Source organism: Thamnophis sirtalis, unplaced genomic scaffold, assembly GCF_051295495.1.
Source record: "Thamnophis sirtalis isolate CommonGarterSnake01/CBP01778 unplaced genomic scaffold, rThaSir2_p1.2 scaffold_14, whole genome shotgun sequence".
Classification (NCBI taxonomy): Eukaryota; Metazoa; Chordata; class Lepidosauria; order Squamata; family Natricidae; genus Thamnophis; species Thamnophis sirtalis.
Genome location: NW_028261394.1, coordinates 39,219,011 through 39,240,648, shown reverse-complemented (window position 1 = coordinate 39,240,648; position 21,638 = coordinate 39,219,011). Strand labels below are relative to the sequence as shown.

Sequence of the window (21,638 nt, the reverse complement as noted above, 5' to 3'; positions counted from 1 at the left end):
AAGTCTAAGTGCTATTGTTATTGCTAGAAATTCAGAGAGACCATTCAGATAAAACAACAACAACAACAACAACAACAACAACCTGATCCTCTTCTGTCTTGATTTGCCTTGTTTTATTAGCACTGGGCTAATTTTTATTTATTTACATGTATGGTTAACAGTTAACAATGACCAGGTTTGAACAATAGAGAGAAGTATAGGCTGTGTTTAGGTATCTTATATGACCCTTTGCGCTAGGTTTTCAGATTGGGCATTAACTTTTTTTAATTTTTCTTTCTAGAAACTGCTGCTCTATTATATTTTTTATTAAAAAAAACCCTATTGTGTTATATAGATCAATGCATATAAATACGTCCATAACAGAGCCTGATATACTGAAAAAAGTTTACGGTGATCTGAAGACAGGTTAAATGGAAGAGCTAGTAAAATATGCATTTATTGATTGGGTATGTGTGTATTTCTAGCTGTGTGTCAATAAACCTGACAAATATACTTACAAAAACAAGATATAGGTGTGTTTATAAAGAAGTAGAATATGGGATTAAACTGTATTTCTTGTATTCTGCTGAGAGATTTTGTTAAAGAAAAGCAGATACAGTAACTCTGCTCATGAAGGCAAGTTATCGCCTGATATCAAATAGGGATAGCACATACTGTGGGAATTCATTGTTGGAATGTATTTCTATTCAACAACTACGGTAGTATTCAGCCAGTAGATGGCAGTGTTTACAAGTTTGGTATCTATGGTATATACTCTATGCTCTTCTAAATAGAGTTTTCTGTTTCCTGTTACAGTTAAAATGCTGAGCAGTAAAGCACATGGTGACTGTACTCCTTGTTTGCTCTGTAGCGATTGGTCTTTGTGAATTGTGAAGGAGAAAATCGCCAAAATGCTGGGCAGTAGCTAGCAATGGACCACTTTTGAACATGTGTGAAACACCAACACATGTATAAAAGCAGTGGGGCTTGCATCACAACACTGTCATCTCACCAATTTTGCTAGTCTCTGCAGATACCATTGAACATGCAGCCTGCTGGTAATGAAATCCATCCATCCATCCTTCTTTTCTTCCTTCCTTCCTTTTCTTTCTTTCCTCCCTCCCTCCATTTATATCTCGCTGCAATCTGGTGACTTTTAGTGGCTCATATGGTATAAGAAAAATCTTTTTTAAAAAAATCCATGGTAACTAGCTACCATGTATAAACCCAGATGAAGAAATAAGATGGCTCTTGAAATTTCTATCAAAATGCAAGCAGTCCTTGATGTACAACCACAATTGGTTGTTAAACATTTTCCTGTTGTCATGGTGGTTATAATTTAAAGACTGGCTTATTGGTGGATCACACTAAGGATACAGGAAGTCCTTGACTTACAACCATTCATTTAACATCAGTTTAAAGTTACAATGGCCTCAGTGACATATGACTGATTGGGCTGTCCCTGCCAGAAGGGCACATTCTGGAGAGAGAGAGAGAACTTCCCCGAGGTTGGGCTCCATTCACAATTCTGGTGTTCAACAACTGGATCACATTAATGACCGCTGCAGCTTCTTGTTATCATGTGATCTTGATTTTCAACCTTTCCGGTTGACTTCCTACAGTCTAAGTCAATTGGGAAAGCTGGATTCCTTATGCGATTCACTTAACAACCCCTGTGATTTGCTTAAAGATAGCAGAAAAACAGCAGTAAAATCACGTCCGGTCACATGATGACTTGTTTAACAACCGCAGCCACAAATTTAACCCAAAATTCTGTTGTGATGTTTGGTCTATGGTTGCCCCCCCCCCAAAAAAAAATATCAGAAGCAGTTTTAGCTCACCAAATCTTATGCCTTTTAATGCAATTTGCTAGTGAAAAAAGATGATACTGGACTCGTTCGGATTTTATTTCAATATACATGGGAACATTTTATCCATTAATATCAGCTGTGGGAAATTCTGGCTATGTTGAGCGAAACAGTAAATTATGATCCCGTGTACAATTGTATGAAAGAAATGGGGGGAAATGGATTTCTTTTTCAAGTAATCATGATCTCTAATTACGACCAAATTGGGGGAGGATTAAGGATTAATTTTATCTGAGTAGTTTGGATAAACCACAGCTAAATCTTTCACTCTCCCTGCCTATGATATCATTACCTTACGGCTGAGTTTGTGTAGCCTTCTAAGCCCTAATATTGTTGGTTTAGTTTTGACTTTAGGTATTAAGGGAGAGACAACACTTGTTTGTTTGATTGATTATTTACAAAACACATATCTCACATTTTTTTGCTTTGAATGGCCAGGTTGTAGATTGGCAGCCATGATTTCTGGCAGAAGGTCAGCTTTTTCACAAAGACGAGTTTACATGTTCCAGGATAATGTTGTAGGATTCAATATGGATTGGCCACTAGGATCAGAGCAGGAGTGGGTTCTGGCTGCTGCTGCTACTGCTAGTTTACTCAGGGATGTACTGTGCTTGATGTGTGTTATGTGTGCACACGCAATACTAAAAAATGCTTCTGCACATGCGCAGAAGAAAAAACAAGATGGCGGTGACCACGGCGCCGCAGAGAGAACCAGTTTGGGGGGCGTGGCAGGCCAGATTACTACCTACTCGGCCGAACCGGTAGGAACCCACCTCTGGATCAGAGGTTTAGTCTTCTGAGCTTTCGGACTCGTGCTGGAGCCCATCCTCAGTGAACTTCTCTCTGGCAGAATGTGTGTCTTGAGCTATTCTGTGCATTGTATTTAGATGGTGCCTGGTCAGCTTTATGTGATGCTTTATATCAGGCGTGTCAAACTCAATTTCAGTGAGGGCCGGATCAGGTTTGTGTTTGAACTTGGGAGCAGCGAGGTGTGTGTGGCCAAGGGAGGGCATGGCCAGCTTGACATCACTCGTGTTGTGGCGCCCTGTGGTGGCCAGAGTGCTCTCCCAGCAAAAACAGGCTTATGAACTCCGTTTTCGGCTGGGACAGCCTCCTGCAACCATCTGCCAGCAAAAATGGAGCTCAGGAGGGCCACACGTGCCTCTCATGAGCTCCGTTTTCACTGGCAGAAGCACCACAGGCTGGTCCTTCACTGTTTACAGGGCAGTTCTGTGGGCCAGATCTAAGCACCCTGCAGGCCAAATCCGGCCCGTGGGCCTTGAGTTTGCCACCCCTACTTTATATGGTGCTTTGTATTTAAATGGTGCCTAGTCAGCTTTTTGAAGCAAACAAGAACAGTGAAGAGGACTTTGGGGCCTTTAAGGTACTACAACAAAAACCTAAAAACGTATCCCAGCTTTCCTTCTCTACTGCAACTTATACTTAGCACAATCAAGCCAGGCTGGTTTTGAGTCTCTTCTTCTTAATGCTTTTTATATGCACCAAAGCAGAGGTGGGTTTCAAAATTTTTTGGAACCTACTCTGTGGGTGTGGCCTCCTTTGTGGGAGTGGCTTGCTGGCCATGTGACCTGGCGGGAGTGGCTTGCCAGCCATGTGTTTTCTTTCTTTCTTTCTTTCTTTCTTTCTTTCTTTCTTTCTTTCTTTCTTTCTTTCTTTCTTTCTTTCTTTCTCTCTCTCTCTCTCTCTCTTTCCTTCCTTTTGTCTCTCTGTCCCTTTTTTCTTTTTTTCTTTCATCTCTCTCTCACTCTTTTTCTTTCTTTTTTCTTTTATTTATTTCTTCCTTTCTTTTTCTCTCTCTCTCTTTCTGTCAGTCTGTCTGTCTGTGTGTCTGTGAGGGGGGGCAGTAGTGAGTTTCAAATTTTTTTGGAACCTCTTCTGTAGGTGTGGCCTCCTTTGTGGGAGTGGCTTGCCCGCCATGTGACCTGGTGGGAGTGGCTTGCCAGCCATGTGTTTTCTCTCTCTCTCTCCTTCCTTTTGTCTCTCTGTCCCTTTTTTCTTTTTTCCCTTCATCTCTCTCTCACTCTTTTTCTTTCTTTTTTCTTTTTTATTTCTTTCTTTCTTCCTTTCTTTCTCTTTCTCTCTCTCTCTCTGTGTCAGTCTGTCTGTCTCTGTGTGTGGGGGGGGGCAGTGGTGGGTTTCAAAATTTTTTGGAACCTCTTCTGTAGGTGTGGCCTGCTTTCCGGGTCCACTGGTGGAACCTCTTCTAACCGGTTTGGTAGATTTGACGAACCGGTTTTACCAAATAGGTGCGAACTGGTAGGAAGCCACCTCTGCACCAAAGACAAATTCCTTGTGTGTCCCATCACACTTGACCAATAAAGAATTCTATTCTATTCTCTGAGTCAACTCAACATCTCCTCCCTTCTGTCTTGCCCAACCAAACATGGCTTAGAGTGATGTATGGACAGCCTGTGACTAGTTGAAAGACAGACTGGATGCCTGTGATCTTATCTCAGCTGCCCAGGAGAATTGGGGAAAGCAAGGAAGCTTTTGCTAGCTGTAATTTAGCATCACAGCCGAGTCAATTGCTTACCTCCTAACCCGCTGGTGTTAAGCCGTTTCTACTTTCTCTCTCTGGTCTCTTCGTATCGAGAGCGCTGTAAGATCAATAGTTTCGAGAAATCTGAACCCAGCCTCTTATGAATTTGTGCATTAGCCTTATTCGCAAGCACTAATATAATTACAGCTGAGACAGATGCCATCCTCAGTTTCTCTTATTTGTCACCACTCTCCCTATTCGTCGATATCAAATTTTGTTTATGCATCCTTGTCTGCAACTGGGATTTGCATTGCTCGGCCAAAAATTGGTTGAGTTTAGATGGTGCCATCTGCTGAATATCCTTCAACTGTTATTAAGCTTAAATGCATTTTTGGATTGGTTCATTCTTTCTCTCTCTCTCTCTCTCTTTCTCTCTCTCTTTCTTTCTCTACTACTCCCTTTCTTTCGTTTTCTTTCTCTACTTCCTCCCTTTCTTTCTTTTTCTCTACTTCCTCCCTCCCTCTCTGTCTTTCTCTTTCCTCCCTCCCTCCCTCCCTCTCTTTCTTTCTTTCTTTCTTTCTTTCTTTCTTTCTTTCTCTCTCTCTCTACTATGCCCCTTTCTTTCTTTCTCTACTTCCTCCCTTTCTTTCTTTCTTTCTTTCTTTCTTTCTTTCTTTCTTTCTTTCTTTCTTTATTTATTTATTTATTTATTTATTTATTTATTTATTTCTCTACTTTCTCCCTCCCTCTCATTATTTCTTTCTTTCCTCCTCCTCTTTCTTTTTTTTCTCTCTCTCTCTGTCCTTCCTTCCTTCCTTCCTTCCTTCCTTCCTTCCTTCCTTCCTTCCTTCCTTCCTTCCTTCCTTCCTTCCTTCCTTCCAAAAGTAAAATAAAGCCTGGGGATTTTCAAATGTGGCAATTATTAGAAATTCATGTTAACAACAAAACAAAGCAAGTTGTGTACAGTGTCTTTTAAAGACACACTTAAGATTCAGCAATCCATTTAGTAAGCATCTACAAATTTACCGACATTAAATTGAAAAAAAAACATAGCAATTGCTCAGGAGTACAATTCTGATGATCAGATGCAAACTCAGATTTAGGATGAAGGACTTGTGCCCCCAATTATTTGACCACCTGGTGCTTCAAATGATTGTTTGGGGAACTGGCACAAATCCACCACAAGGAATGTACATTCAGATACCAGAGAAACATGGAAAAGTAAGTCCTTGTCCCAATCCAACTATCTTGCTCATTCATTTGGTTGCTCATAGATTCCTGAATTTTACTTACTTGCTACTTTTTAATTTAAGATTGAACTCAAAACTGTCTTCAAGGCAAAGCTATTTATTCTTAATCTGTCTCTATTTGGGATTGAGAAAACATATAAATTTAAATATAGGTCAATTCATGCAATTATTTCCTTCCTTCCTTCCTTTCTTCCCTCCCTCCCTCTCTCTCTCTCTCTCTCTTTCTTTCTTTCTTTTTCTTTTTTTCTCTTTTCTTCTCTTTTCTTCTCTTCTCTCCTTTCCCTCCTAACTCACATCTCTTCCCAGAGCATTCAACATATCTATTATATACAGTCTTCATTATATCTACCAAGCCATGGTCTCTGGATGGTATCTCATTCATGTAATTATTTCCTTCCTTCCGTCCTTACTTCTTTCCTTCCTTCTTCCCTCCCCTTTCTTTCTTCTTTCTTTCTTCCTCCCTCCCTCTTTCTTTTCTTTTCTTTTCTTTCTTTCTTTCTTTCTTTCTTTCTCTATCTCTATCTCTCTTTCTCTTCTCTTCTCCTCCCCACTCCCTCTAACTCATGTCTCTTCCCAGATCATTCAACGTATCTACTATATGCATTATTCATTATATCTACCAAGCCATGGTCTCGGGATGGTACCTCAGACCTTCGAAGCTGGCAAGTGATGCCAGCAGGTTTGAGTTGCCAATTCCACCAGTGAATGAGTCAGGGAACTTTTCACATGTGCATGATGCTATCAGAGGTGGGGAAAGGAATGACTGCCTATGTAGGGTCTAGAGGCATTAAGGCATTCATAATCAAGCTGGCTTCTTCCGTTGTACCAAAAGAATATTACCACATTACTTTAGGCTGCCAACCTGTACCCAGATAGCTAGGAATAAGTTCTTGCTGAGATTGCTTTCCTAGCAGACCCAGCAGGAGTGCGCTGTGAATTTTGCAAGTTACTATGTTTTGCATACACTTTTGTGTCTCCCCCCCATTCCCCCTCCCTGCTTCCAAAAATCCAAATTTAAACACCTGAAAATATTTTTGCTGTTGCTTTTGTTAAATCCATTTGGTGTCTGGAAGGGGTGGAGGAGAAGAGACTGTTAGACAATAAGCATGTATGACGAAGAGATAATGGCTTTACTTTAACCTTTGTAATGTTGTGCGATATTTAAATTTATGTTGATTCCCTCCATGTTACATGCAAGTAATTAATTTTGTCTTACTGACAGATGATTCTCAGTGACTGATTTTCAAGAGAAAATCCAGACAGGTATTTCTTTAAAAAAAAAAAACAAAAAAAAAAACATTTTGCTTTCATTCAAGTTGGCTTGCATTTGTGTATGTGGGGGGCTTTGTTTTCATTATGGGGAAGGGGGCAGCTATTCAGGTGGCAGGCTGAATTCTCATTACCGTTAATAAACCCCTGATAGTTAATCGTGTGAAACCCTGCCAAGGGGAGGTGGGGTTGCTGCTTCAAACAATGCACTTGCTCCGAGATGTACCTTGATCTGAATATTAGAAAATGCATCACCCTCCAAATAACGTTTGGGAGAATGTTATTTGTCCAGAATATTTTTTTCCCCAGGGTTTCATTATTGGATCAATAGAAGAAACCCCAAAAAAAGGTAAAGGTAAACTGTTCCCCTTACATATATGCTAGTCATTCTCGATTCTAGGAGGTGGTGCTCATCTCCATTTTCAAAGCTGAAGAGCTAGCGCTGTCCGAAGACATCTCTGTGGCCATGTGCACCGAAGGCGCACGGAATGCTGTTACCTTCCCACCAAAGGCGGTTCCTATTTTTCTACTTGCATTTTTGCATGCTTTCGAACTGCTAGGTTGGCAAAAGCTAGGACAAGTAACGGGAGCTCACTCCGATATGCAGGGCGAGGGATTCGAACCGCTGAACTGCCAACCTACCTGATTGACAAGCTCAGTGTCTTAGTCACTGAGCCACCGCCTCCCACCACCCTAAAACAAGGCAGCTCCAAAGACTCATGGCAGAGCCTAAATGGTGTTTCAGCCGAGGCATGTGCAAAAGAGCCGAAGTGGTGCAGTGGTTAGAGTGCAGTACTGCAGGCTACTTCAGCTGACTGTAGTTTGGCAGTTCAGCTGTTCAAATCTCACCGGCTCAGGGTTGACTCAGCCTTCTATCCTTCCGAGGTGGGTAAAATGAGGGCCCGGATTGTTGGGGGCAATATGCTGACTCTGTAAACTGCTTAGAGAGGGCTAAAAGCCCTATGAAGCGGTATATAAGTCTAACTGCTAACAGCTAAATGTTCCCCCATTTTTACAAATGGCAGGCTAAGTGCTGGTTTTGTTTTACAAGGAGATGACCAGGAAAGCAGTGACTTGTGTGTTCTCCTAAAGTCAGCAATAGCATCTCTTCCAACCTGCTGGCTCACGTCGTCCTCTCCGGGACAAGCTATAACCCCAGGAAAGTTATGAGAATGAAATCGGTCTTTACGTAGAATGGGTGCATTTTCCTTTCATGTCATTTGCTCCTGGGTCCTCCAGTTCATAGCCTCCTCCACCCACCCATCACTCTCTCTCCTCTCTCCCTTATGTCTTTTCCTCCCCTTAACTGAAACAGACAGCATTTCTATCTGTTCCCGCTTTGCAGTTATGCTTCTTATTAACTCTGGACTCCTTCCCTATGTGGAGCATGAATAGACAGAGTTGGAAGCAAGAACTGGCCTTAGTTGCTAATCGGGATGTAGAACGGAGTTTCCCTTTTGGTCTTTCGTTTAGGAAAAGGTGCCGAGGGAACTTTCCATTTTAGCTGTGCTGGGTTTTATACCGCAGAGTTTATACCGCAGAGTCTGAGCAGTCGTATTGCAATGCCAAGTTATGGATTAACCTTTTAGCTCTGCACAAGTCTACTGGTTCCCACTTGTCTACAAATCTTCCATTAATGATCCTTTTTTGATTCATCTCATCCTGGATACTACAACTAGATGAAGAAGAGAAGTATTGCCTTTTTTATGATATACTGAATAAGTCTTAAGTAGCTCATGTGATAAACCCAGTCAGAGGTGGGTTCCTATCAGTTTGCACCTATTTGGTAGAACCGGTTCATCAAATCTACCGAACTGGTTAGAAGAGGTTCTACCAGTGGACCTGGAAAGCAGGCCACCCCTACAGAGGAGGTTCCAAAAAATTTTGAAACCCACCACTGAACCCAGTTGAAATAAGGTAAAGGTTTTCCTATGCGCCAGTCATTCCCGACTCTAGGGGGCGGTGCTCATCTCTGTTTCAAAGCCAAAGAGCCAGTGCTGTCCGAAGACATCTCCATGGTCATGTGGCCGGCATGACTAAATGCTGAAGGTGCATGGAACGCTGTTACTTTCCCACCAAAGGTGGTTCCTATTTTTCTACTTGCATTTTTACATGCTTTCAAACTGCTAGGTTGGCAGAAGCTGGGACAAGTAACGGGAGCTCACTCCATTAAGTGGCGCTAGGGATTGAAATAAACTGGGTTTAATAAATTATTTAGTTAACCTGGTTGAAACCCAGTTTAAATGGTTTCAAGACAGGCCAAACAAGTCTACTTCAAACTTTGGGTGATGATGGCCAGGATTATTAACTGAAAAAAATAAAGGAATAATTGTCAAAAGATCAATGAATTGGGGAAAGAACGAATCGCTATTGGGACAAGTGCAATAAAAGAGCTTTTTTTTTTGGCCTGTGGCTAGAGAAGAATTACAAAATTTAAGGAAATAACCTTGGAATTAACTGTTTAACTCCAAGGTTATTAATTATAGGCCCTCAATTCATCAGTGTGAAATGCTGCCTTGGTGCTGATAACTCATATTTTTTATCTGGATGAGGATTGGAGTATATGAGTCTGTCTTAACTTTCCAATGCTGGTACTTGGGCTTTTATGCTGACTCTCTCTGAAAATCCCACCTACTGATCTAGGGACAAATATTTTTAGTACTTTACTGTTTTCCCCATGGAGACTAAATGGATAGTGCACTTGAGTATATCCTTGAGTCCTTGATAGATCTGAAGCATCATTTAGTCTTAATGCCACACGGTATACCAAAGTGTAATCTGTTACTGTTTGTATGTAGGTGAGAAGGGACAAAATGCAGCTTTGATTGGCCTTCCTCACCTTCCTCAAAGTATTTCCTTTTCTCTCCTCTTTTTTGTTCTCTTTCTCCCCTTCTCTCCTTCTTTCATTCCCTCTCCTTTCCTCTCTTTTTTGTTCCCTTTCTCCTCTACTGTTTTCTTTCCCCTTTTCCTCTCCTTGCTTGTCTTTCCTTTTTTCCTGTCTTCTCCTATTTTGTTCCCTTTCTCCCCTCCTCTCCTTGCTTCATTTGCTCTCCTCTCCTCTTTTTTGTTCCCTTTCTCCTCTACTTTTTTCTTTTCCCTTTTCTCTCCTCTCTTTCCTGTTTTCCTCTTCTCTCCTTTTTTGTTCCATTTCTCCTCTCCTCCTCTTCTTTTTCATTCCTCTCCTCTCCTTTTTTGTTCCCTTTCTCCTCTCCTTTTTTCTTTCCCTTTTTCCTCTCCTTGCTTTTCTTTCCTTTTTTTCCTCTCCTCTCCTCTTTTCTTCCCTTTCTCCTCTCCTTGCTTCATTCTCTCTCCTTTCATCTCTTTTTTCCTTCTTCCCCTCTCCTATTTTCTTTCTCTTTTTATCTCTCCTCACTTTTCTTTCCTTTTTTCCTCTTCTCTCCTTTTTATTCCCTTTCATTTCCTCTCTTTTCTGTTCCCCTTCTCCTCTACTTTTTTCTTTCCCTTTTTCCTCTCCTTGCTTTTCTTTCCTTTTTCCCTCTCCTCTCCTGTTTTGTTCCCTTTCTCCTCTCCTCTCCTTGTTTCATTCCTTCTCCTCTCCTCCCGTTTGCAGTTCCTCAGAATTAATGTTCTCCTATTTTATTCTTTCTTTTAAAAAAATCTTTCTCCTCTAGCTTCATCATCATTATCTTCTCTCTGTGTGTGTGTGTCTCTTCTCTCTTCTGTGAAGCATCAGTGAAGGTGGTCCTACTGGTGGTGCTTTCTATTGTCCTTCTTTCCCATTGATGTATGGGAAGGCAGGAGAATTTGAGAGCTTTGGAAAGAGCATGATGCAGCGAAGGACACTCAGTGGAACTAAGTTAATGCAAGAACAACAGAATCCACCTCAGATTTTTTTTTTTTTAGGAAAAAATCTTTTCATTGCAAGATATTCCGAAAATATCTCCCCCCCCCCCCAACTCCCTCCGAGGAGCTGAATGTATACTACTAGGGTAAAAAATGCAGGATAATTTTTCTACATGGCACAAGTTTATTTAAGGAAATGAGAGGTTGATTGCTTTAATATTGCGCTTAAAAAAGTGCTACCTCAAAATACTATCCGAGGAGCCTTACTTGAAAGACACAATGGCGCTGATGATTTAAAAATAATATTGAGATTTCGAACAGTAGGAAAGCTAGGCTTAGCTTTTTTATTTTAAAAGAAATAGAGTACTACTTCTGATGAGCTTAATGTTCTGGAACAAATTTCAGGACAATGTCTAATAAATTTTGCTCTAGTTTCCTTTGTATATTTTAAATAGAAAATATGACTAAAAGTGCAAAATAGCCAGTTAACACCGATTGCAATTTTAAAAAAAATAGTGTACAAAAAAAGAAGGGGGGAAAAAGGAAACCCACAATAGCATATATTTCTTGAGAACGAAATAAAACTCACCTAATATAAAGCATTCCTGTCATGCTTTACCATTAAATTAACATTTAAATCAATTTATTTAACAATAGAACAAAAATGGGGCATTAAGCATATTAAATAGTATACGTAGCCCCCCCCCTTTTTACAGGAGTCTTTCAAACAGGACTTCTGAGGGTAAAATACTTGTTCAAATATAGAAACAAAGATGTGTTATTCAGACTACTTTATAATTGATGGCTAATGGGTATCCTTCCAGTCCTATAGTATTTGTTATTTGGAATTTGTAAAAAGCCTGTGCACAATATTCATTACCGCTGTCCTCTTGTTCGTTTCCAGCCCTTTGGCATCGAGTTCAAAAGAATGTAAGCATCTGCAGAAACCAGCGAGTCTTTCAGAACAAAATTAATATGTAAAAATCACATCTGTCCAGAATGGAGCTATATTTTATATCCATAAAACCAACGTAATATACCCAGACTGTGCTAACGGTTAAGATATAGTGGATAAGTATTAAGTAATTCTAATATGCACTTTGTCTTGAGAATATTAAAAAATGCTTTATTGCATTCTTTGCCGTAATTTCTGCAATCAGCAATAGCAAGGCTATCCATTGAGGATTATAGAGTAATCTGTAGGAAGTGGCTGTTTCCTACAGAAGAATCCAAGTCTTGGGCATACCATAGGGGATTTATATAGGTTCTGGTGAACCTTCTACCTCCCAAACCATGGTGAGAAAGAACAGAACAGAACAGAACAAAATAACAGAGTTGGAAGGGATTGGATATCTTCTAGTCTAGCCCTCTGCTCAAGCAGGAGACCCTATACTATTTCATGCAAATGACTATACAGTGTCTTCATAAAAAAAAACCTCCATTGTTGGAGCAATTACAACTTCTGGAGGCAAGTTGTTCCACTGGTTTATTGTTCTCACTGTCAGGAAATTTCTCCTTGGTTCTAGGTTGCTTCTTTTCTTGATTAGTTTCCCTCCATTGCTTCTTGTCCTGCCTTCGGGTGTTTTAGAGAATAAGTTGACCCCTTCTTCTTACTGATAGGACCTGAGATATTAGAACACTGCTATCATGTCACCCCTAGTCCTCCTTTTCATTAAACGAGTCATACCCAGTTCCTGCAACCGTTCTTTGTATGTTTTAGCCTCCAGTCCCCTAATCATCTTTGTTGCTCTTCTCTGCACTCTGCAGAGAAGAGCAAGGAAGATGATTAGAGGGCTGAAGCCCGAAACATACGAAGAACACTCCAAATTTCTTACCCCTGGTCAGGATAATTGGAACATCCGCGAATGATGGTTTAGCAACCGCAGACTTAAATCCTCAACAATTATGTTGACCACACTTCTGAAGAGTGAGAAGCCACAAGGAACTTTGATCTGAAAGGATTACAGTAAAAAAATGCACAGTGGTACCATGGTACTCAGTTGCTTTGAAACTCATCAAATTTGGTACTCAATATATTTTGATGTGAAATTTCCCCCCCCAGTACTCATTGTTTGATGCTCAATGCACAAGCTACAATCTATCTGCCACTCCGTCAGTTGTCTTGTGACTCACTACATTATTCTTTATGGGAAAATATTGTTTGATACTCATTGTTTTTGATACTCATCACACCTCCCAGAACCAATTAATGATGAATGCTATGGTACCACTGTATATCATGCGAGAGTAACATCTCAGTCAATGTTACTAAATACATCAAATTGACTGGGTTCATCCATCTCATTCTGCAGTGAACATGGCAATAGCATGTAGACTTATATACTTTACAGTGCTCTATAGCTTTCTCTTAGCGATTTACAGAGTCAGCATCTTGCCCCCAACAATTTGGGTCCTCATTTTACCAAACTCAGAAGGATGGAAGGCTAAGTCAACCTTGAGCCTGATGAGATTTGAACTGCCAAATTGCAGTCAGCAGAAATAGCCTGCAATACTGCACTCCAACCACTGCACCATCACAGCCCATAATCACAACAACTGGTTTTGCATACCATATTAAGTCTGTTTTATGATCTCAGTTATTAAAAATGGTACTAAATGCAGAAAGGATAGAGACTGACTTAGTTCTGAGGATTTTTTTTAAAGGAAGCTTTGTTAAGTCTTATAAAATTATATTCTACATTTATCCATCGATACCCATGAATTGATGCATCCATGTTTACGTTGTTGAGGAAGGCAAACGTCAAACAGATTGGAGTCTCACACTCAGCTGACTTTCATAAAAATGTTAAAATGTCAAAATATGTTCATAAATCTACAGATGTAGCTATCATGATGAGGATTTTAGACAAAGATGATTTTAGCACTCCATGTCATGGCATTATATATTTCTTTTTCTTTAAAACATCACCCACAATGTTAGGAAAAGGTAAACAGGATTGCCTCAAGAAATGTTCACACTGTCTAAAATCTCCATCTAAGTTTTAGTTCATTCAGTAGTTTGTTTTTCTTTTGAGTAAGTACTTCTTATTATTTTTATACTTATAATGGTCCCTTCTGGGGCCATTCCCTATCGTGTCTTTGTCAAGAAATTCCATCTAAATTCCTTAACTGTCTGTTTCTTTTTAATATCAGTTCATTCCCACTTGTTGATAGGACACTTAAGATGCCATCCGCTGGTTCAGGTTTTCCCATTGTGGGAAAATGTGGACTTTTGTGGTATCTCTATAAAATTTGCTTGACTTTGACAAGATGAAATAACAAAATTGATGATTTCTCAATACATCTTCATTATTCCAACCTGCAGCATGCAAACAATCCATCAATTTCTTATGGGAAAGCCTAAAGCATTCTCACTTGTACACCTAGCATACCCTTAATGATATAATTTGTTGTATTATTGTTATAATCTTTGTCTAAAGTCATATCTAACTTATGTTTGTTTATTAAATCTGTATGGCCTTCCATTTCATACACAAAAAGTGTCTCCGGGTACAACACTTATTTAAAAGAACAATAAAACATTCATTACCAAAAATCTGTAAGAAACACGAAAACAAGAGAGGATGATGTTCACCACAGAAAGGGCGCCATTTTGAGATCTCCCTGGTCCCATAGGAGCCCCAGGTCTGAAGTTAGAATCGGGTTTTGAGGGACCTATGGAATGTTAAGAGGGATGGAGCTAATCTCACTTCTGAGGGAAAAAAAGATTCCAAAACGCAGGTGCCAGAAAAGATCCACCTCTTGAGATCCATCATGTAGTTTCCTAATATTTGGGACCTACAATGTGCCTTCTCAACAAAACAGTAAAAAGCATTCCTGCCTAGGCAGGGGGTTGGACTAGAAGACCTCCAAGGTCCCTTCCAACTCTGCTATTGTATTGTATTGTATTGTATTGTATTAGGACAGTAAATCACCTTAAAACCTGTAATTCAAAGAACATATAAAGATTAGATAACAGGATAGCCAGGAAGTGGAGCCCTTAAATCTTGCAGGCATTCTTGGAAGCTCAGCCAGATTTTTAGAATTTCACGAAAGGCTAACGCGTTATGTTACGTGTCTCTAGCAGCCCTCATAATTGTAACTTTTTTTCTGTCCTATTTCCTTTTGAAGTTTCGGATTTATATTGTATAATTACACTTTGATTTTGGTCTGTGGGTGTACTTGGTGTGGTACTTTTTCTTCCTCTTACTGCCTAGCTTCAGTGGTGAAGTCCAACATTCTCCTTCAAATTTTGTCTCCATCCCAATGGGATAGACAACCATCGACTTGCCATGAATGTAGATCAGCCATTCCATCAGTTCTTCATGGCATCAAATCTAGTAGGCCTCCGAACCTTCTGGAAACTACCAGAGAGTTGTATCCATCATACATGTCTCATTTTATCTCCTGAAGAGAAAAAAAATGTAGATTAATAGTCTAGTATTTCTTTTACTAGATGGTTGAATGGATGTATAGATGGATAATACGAAAAATAGCAATAGCAATAGCAGTAGACTTATATACCGCTTCATAGGCCTTTCAGGCCTCTCTAAGCGGTTTACAGAGAGTCAGCATATTGCCCCCAACAATCTGGGTCCTCATTTTACCCACCTCGGAAGGATGGAAGGCTGAGTCAACCCTGAGCCAGTGAGATTTGAACCGCTGAACTGCTGATCTAGCAGTAGCCTGCAGTGCTGCATTTAACCACTGCGCCACCTTGGCTCAAAAATGGAAGACAGAGAGACGGAGAGACGGAGAGAGCAAACCAAATCCTTTATTTGTTGTTGTTAGTTGCAAAGTCATGTCCAGCCCATAGTGACCCCATGGACAATGTTCCTCCAGGCCTTCCTGTCCTCTACCATCCTCTGGAGTCCATTCAAGCTCATGCCTACTGCTTCGGTGACTCCATCCAGCCACCTTATTATCTGTCATCCCCTTCTTCTTTTGCCCTCAATCGTTCCCAGAATGAGTCTCTTCTCTTCTTCTTCCTTCTCATTAGGTGGCCAAAGTATTCGAGGATCTGGCCTTCTAAAGAGCATTCAGGGTTGATAGCAATAGCAATAGCAGTTAGACTTATATTCCGCTTCATAGGGCTTTCAGCCCTCTCTAAGCGGTTTACAGAGTCAGCCTATTGCCCCCAACAATCCGTGTCCTCATTTTAACCACCTCGGAAGGATGGAAGGCTGAGTCAACCCCGAGCCGGTGAGATTTGAACAGCCGAACTGCCGAACTAGCAGTCAGCTGAAGTAGCCTGCAGTACTGCACTCTAACCACTACGCCACCTCGGCTCTCCACTATAAATCCTTTATAGATCAGTCCAATGTTGTTGTTGCCCTGAACAAGGAGGCAGAAAGTGGGTAGATTGTTCTGGTAGTAATAAAATCCAGAGGGCTATTAATTATGCTCACAGCATCCGTCTTCATTTCTCTTTAGCATGTGTGGGGCCCTCTATTTTTCCCCCAAAAAATATTCTATTAGTTTTTGTTACGTATGATCTCCTTTTTGTGAATCCATGCTGAATATCTTTAATTAAATCATAACTTTCCCTGTTTTGTCCCTGATTAGTGTTTCCAATATCTTCCCCACTGCTGAAGTTGAGCTTACTGGTGTTTAATTTCCTTGATTTTCCCTCGAGCTGTTATTGAGCTGTTATTAAGGCATGTTACATCCGTGGCCCCTTGCCTTGCTGCCTGCTTCTTACCTTTACACTTTTGGAACCCACTTTAGACTCCTTCGCAATAGGTAGATGCCCTCATGCATGCAAACACACACCTGAATTTAGATTATGTCTGGAAAACAGTCTTAAGCCTTTGAAGGAGCAACTCTCAAGTGAAGGAAACATCACCACTTAAAGGACTCGCAACACATCTACAGCAAAATGCCTTCCATTGCTTTCTGTGGCTGCTAACTCTACCCGTACGTTCCTGCTATAAAGACCAGGTTTATTTGTCTTCAACACCGTTTCTTAAAAACAGTCAAAATCACAGTTAAACCTTGTTTGTTGATTAAAAGATATATAGATAACGGTAAAGGTTCCCCTTGCATATATGTGCTAGTCATTTCCGACTCTAGGGGGCAGTGCTCATCTCCATTTCAAAACCAAAGAGCCAGCGTTGTCCAAAGATGTCTCCGTGGTCATGTGGCCAGCATGACTAAACCCCGAAGGCACACGGAACGCTGTTACTTTCCCACCAAAGGTGGTTCCTATTTTTCTACTTGCATTTTTACATGCTTTCGAACTGCTAGGTTGGCAGAAGCTGGGACAAGTAACGGGAGCTCACTCCGTTAACGCGGCACTAGGGATTCAAACCGCTGAACTGCCGACCTTTCTAATCGACAAGCTCAGCTTCTTAGCCACTGAGTCACCACATCCCTGGGACATGCAGATAGATATCAGCAAACAGCCATTGCCCAGTTAAGGTGAGGAGTTTGGACAGAAGATTGACAGCTCTACAGACTTCAGAAGGACTAAACGTTCTTAATTCCAAAACCTTCAGATTACTGACCAGTTGGTCTTTGGGTTAGTTCCTAGGATGCTTGCATGTTGCTGTAAAATTAATTCATATGATGATTTTAAGAAACATATGTTCGGCCACATCATATGGTCTTTAACTCAATCCAGAAAATGGAAAAATATATAAATTACAGTATAAATTCACCTCTTGTAGACCGCCAGAGCCTGGAATCTTTAACATAATATTTTCTCTTTTCTTCTCTTCCATATTGGGTGGTGCCTGCTGCTGTAAATGACATTTTATATCTTCTGCTCCAGAGAGTATCATCCCAGGGAGCCACAGGTGTTCATTGGAATTACTCACACATTTGTTGAATTGGCCATTCTGTCATTAAATGAACTTAAAACTAAAAAAGCCTTTGGCTGGGGAAAGTCACCAATAGAGAGAGACTTTGGATTATCTGATATCCCATAACTTAATCATATGGCTTTTAAGAGTGGGACACGAACAGCTGTGTCTCACTAATATCCCCGCGCTATGTGTAAAGCGATCGGCTTTCGTCCTAAACTTATTTTTCAGAGGAAGAAGGGCATTTCCAGAAGGAACATAAATATCTGGCCTTAACCGTTTTGGTTCCTTGAGACAAAAATGATTCATCGCCTGATATTTATTAAGATGGCTGCCCTATTTAATCTATGAATACGTGAGATCTGTAGGATTATTTTTCAGACCTGGAGTGAAAAGTTTGGAGATGACCATTCTTTTTAATCTCACAGATACCACATCTGTATCTCTTAGAGAGATGAGACAGTATTTGTGTTCTTTTAAACAACAACAAAAAATACCCTATCTTCAATCCTATCAGTGATATAATTGTCCTTCCCCCCCCCTTCCTGTAACGCTCTGTGCATTTAATACGTGCATTCAAAATCTGTTCCTCCGATTAACTGTTAGTTTGTGCTGTTTTCATTGCTTATTACTCAAGAATGTGTGCTTTAATAATATTAAAAACTAAGACAAAGAAACTGTAGATTAGAGACTTTATTTTCAGGGTAAAATGATATGGATAAGTGAGCGTCAACTGACCAGAAATTATTTGCTTCTGTCTGTTAGACACGTAATGGAGTCATTTAACTAGTCAAATTAGGAGCTGTAGAAATGCACTATGCTTCATTACGGAGTTCGAATGGGCACCATTTTACATTTACGTCAAAAATTATCTCATAGCAAATTAATGTTTTCATTGTGCTGAAACACCAAAGAGATGCAGTATTAGCGCCACCTAGGGGCCACTCTTAAAATAGTTTCATCGAACTTGGCAAACAAATTTCCGTTTAGAAGAAGAAAACAAGGGTGAATACATTAGCTTTAGGAGGTTCGAGGCCTGGAACCCCCCCTCCCTTTTTTTTTTCTTAAATTAAGCCAATGCACTCAGTGTGGGTCTGCCATGGTAGCGGATTTGGGAGACACAGCTTAATGTAAACTGGTGGTGTAGCAGAAAATGAGACAAGACCAGCTCTTTGTCAGAGGGAGAGGTTTATTTGCGCAAAGGTTCAATAGCGATTGGTCAAGCAAAATCTGAACCCCGAAGGGCAGTTGTTTACAGTCTTTTATACTTTTAGCCAACATATCGATCACCCCAAAGTACCTGGCCTTCCTGTGTCATGAAAACTTCGTACACCATCTCCCAAAACAGAGACATGACATTCATTACTTATTTACCTCCCCACAGTTAGGTGAAGCAAACAGAACAACTAATCTTAAGGGTAATTATTCCTTTTTCCCATTCCACATGGTAAAGAAACTTTAAGACCCAAATAATTTGTCTAGTTATCAAATTCTCCTTTATTGGCAAAAACAACTCTCATCTGTTTTACCACCAATTTCGCAAATGCTGAGAAAAAAAATATCATCCAGCTTTCCCACAACCTGCCCAGGGTTCTGAATGGGTCACACTTCAAACCCCAGACTTATTGCATCCTAAAATATATACCACCCATGCAAAGCTCAACTAGATACAACGATGGAATGTTTGTCAAAAAAGCAAAATAGTCCTGGCAACGGTATGTTGGGAGAACCAATAGCAGTGGTGGGTTTCAAAAATTTTTCGAACCTACTCTGTGGGTGTGGCCTCCTTTGTGGGAGTGGCTTGCCAGCCATGTGACCTGGTGGGAGTGGCTTGCCGGCCATGTGTTCTCTCTCTCTCTCTCTCTCTCTCTCTCTCTCTCTCTCTCTCTCTCTCTCTCTCCTTTTCCTTCCTTCCTTTTGTCTCTCTGTCCCTTTTTCCTTTTTTTATCTCTCTCTCACTTTTTCTTTCTCTTTTTCTTTTTTCTTTATTTCTTTCTTTCTTCCTTTCTCTCTCTCTCTCTGTGTGTGTGTGTGTGTGTGTGTGTGGTGGGTTTCAAAAAATTTTGGAACCTCTTCTGTAGGTATGGCCTGCTTTCCGGGTCCACTGGTGGAACCTCTTCTAACCGGTTCGGTAGATTTGATGAACCGGTTCTACCAAACTGGTGCAAACTGGTAGGAACCCACCTCTGACCAGTAGGGTGAGTTAAATAAAAAGAGGAAGGGCATATTTAAGGCATTTAAGTAGTGAAACAAGAGAGACAAATTCAAGAAGAATTGGGTGCTGAACAGACCTGAACTGAATACGAACACGCGTGATTGAGACAGGAGAAGACTGTTTGGTGGTCTGGTCATATAGAGACAACAAATGAGAAGCAAATTGCAAATGAGTAGTAAAAGGAACAAGAGAAAGACAAATAATGTTATGATTGAACCAAGTTAATAAAGAACCAAAATAAAAAGAAGTTTATGAAATTTGTAAAGAGGGTGGAAGAGGAATGGTTTGCAAGGATACAGAGGTAGAAAAAAGATATAGTGAATGATACTGGTCTGTAATCTGGTTTTATCTCTTTCTTTTCTTTTTCACTCACACTTTTTAATTTCTTTGGTTCGCTGTCTTTTAATCATTCCCTGTTCTCTGCATATGATTGATTGATTGAATTTATTTGCCACTCATCTCATAGTGAATGACTCTGGACGATTGTTTTCCTTGAAAATAAATATCATGGTATATATGCATATGTGTTGATTTGCACAATTAAATAGCTTCGAGTTTACAATAGTTAGATGGCAGAGTTTGAGAACTGTTATACATTTCAAGTCTTTGGCATAAAGGTAGGTTTGGCTTTCAATATTGGGATTGTGATCTCCTCCATTCTTTGACAAAAACAGGTTACAATTGTTTAAACTTAGAAAATTCTGAGAAAGTTAGCCAGCACGTATGAGACCAAGCTGGCATTTTTCAAAAATTACTGCAGGAAAAAATATAAGCCCATCACATCTACACTGTATATTGCTTGGATATTTTTTTGTATATCAAAATTAGAATTGTCAAACGTGACCTTAGTCTAAGAAAGAGTAGTTTGTGTCATCTAAACAGCACAAAAGTTTTGTTGATGTTTTCATCCAGGAAAGGTGATGTATAATAAGGACAATGACATGTATAAAATGTTGCAGGATGCAAGTTTCTATTAAATAATTTAGAATAATAGTACTCACAGGTTTTTAAAAACAGTAACTCCAAATTCCCATTTTATTCAAACTAATGCAATAAAATGCTTTTCAATATTTTAAATAGGACACCTTAGTTGAATTCAGTGTCAATTGTTCCACTCTATCTATCTATCTATCTATCTATCTATCTATCTATCTATCTATCTATCTTCTATCTATCTATCTATCTATCTATCTATCTATCTATCTATCTATCTATCTATCTATCTATCTATCATCTATCTATCTATCTATCTATCTATCTATCTATCTATCTATCTATCAGTATTTTCCACAGGGGGGATTCTCTTGTGAAAGCATGATTTGTGACAACTAGTATTTACCACATCAGGTGGACATTTTGGGGTCTAACAGACTCCCCGATGTGCTAAAAACCACTTGTCATCATATAGAGAAGAGCTGCACACACAGACTCACACAAACAAACACACACACACACACACACACACAGAGAGAGAGAGAGAGAGAGAGAGAGAGAGAGAGAGAGAGAGAGAGAGAGAGAGAGAGAGAGAGAGAGAGAGAGAGAGAGAGAGAGAGAGAGAGAGAGATTAACTACTTGTCATGATACCGAAGAGCTAAAATAATATCAAGATGATTTAGTCACGGGAAGTACAAATGAGGGACTTGGTTCTTTTGTGTGATGCGGATGTATAGAATAGAAAATGTACATTCTTCAGCTCATGAAAAGGGTTTCATCTTACTTATCTTTGAAAGAAAGCAAGAACTGTTACATACTTTCCCTCTCAGAAACTTTGAGAAAAGATTGTGTGATGAGTAGATGCAAGAATGAGACGCTTATATGCAATTGTTCCTTGTGTGTCATATATGACATAAATATTCTGTCTCTCCTCCTCCTTTCTAAAGTAAAATTTAAAGGAAGGGGTTTTTGCCCCCAATCAGAGTATGAGTCTGTCTTGCTTGTGTGCATCAGGCA

At 40.0% G+C, this 21,638-nt stretch overlaps 1 protein-coding gene across 2 annotated transcripts in view; it reads left to right on the top strand.

Moving 5' to 3' along the window:
• ZNF536 (zinc finger protein 536) overlaps positions 1-21,638 on the top strand; it is a 328,547-nt gene that overhangs the window by 239,073 nt on the left and 67,836 nt on the right. The window contains exon 6 of one of the 2 annotated variants that reach the window (XM_087729576.1): positions 6,820-6,862. The exons of the other annotated variant lie outside the window; for it this stretch is intronic. Within the exon in view, the coding sequence (XP_087585702.1) occupies positions 6,820-6,833 (14 nt within the window). The 3' untranslated portion in view covers positions 6,834-6,862. Of the gene's footprint in view, positions 1-6,819; positions 6,863-21,638 lie in introns of those variants that run through there. 2 annotated transcript variants of the gene reach the window in all.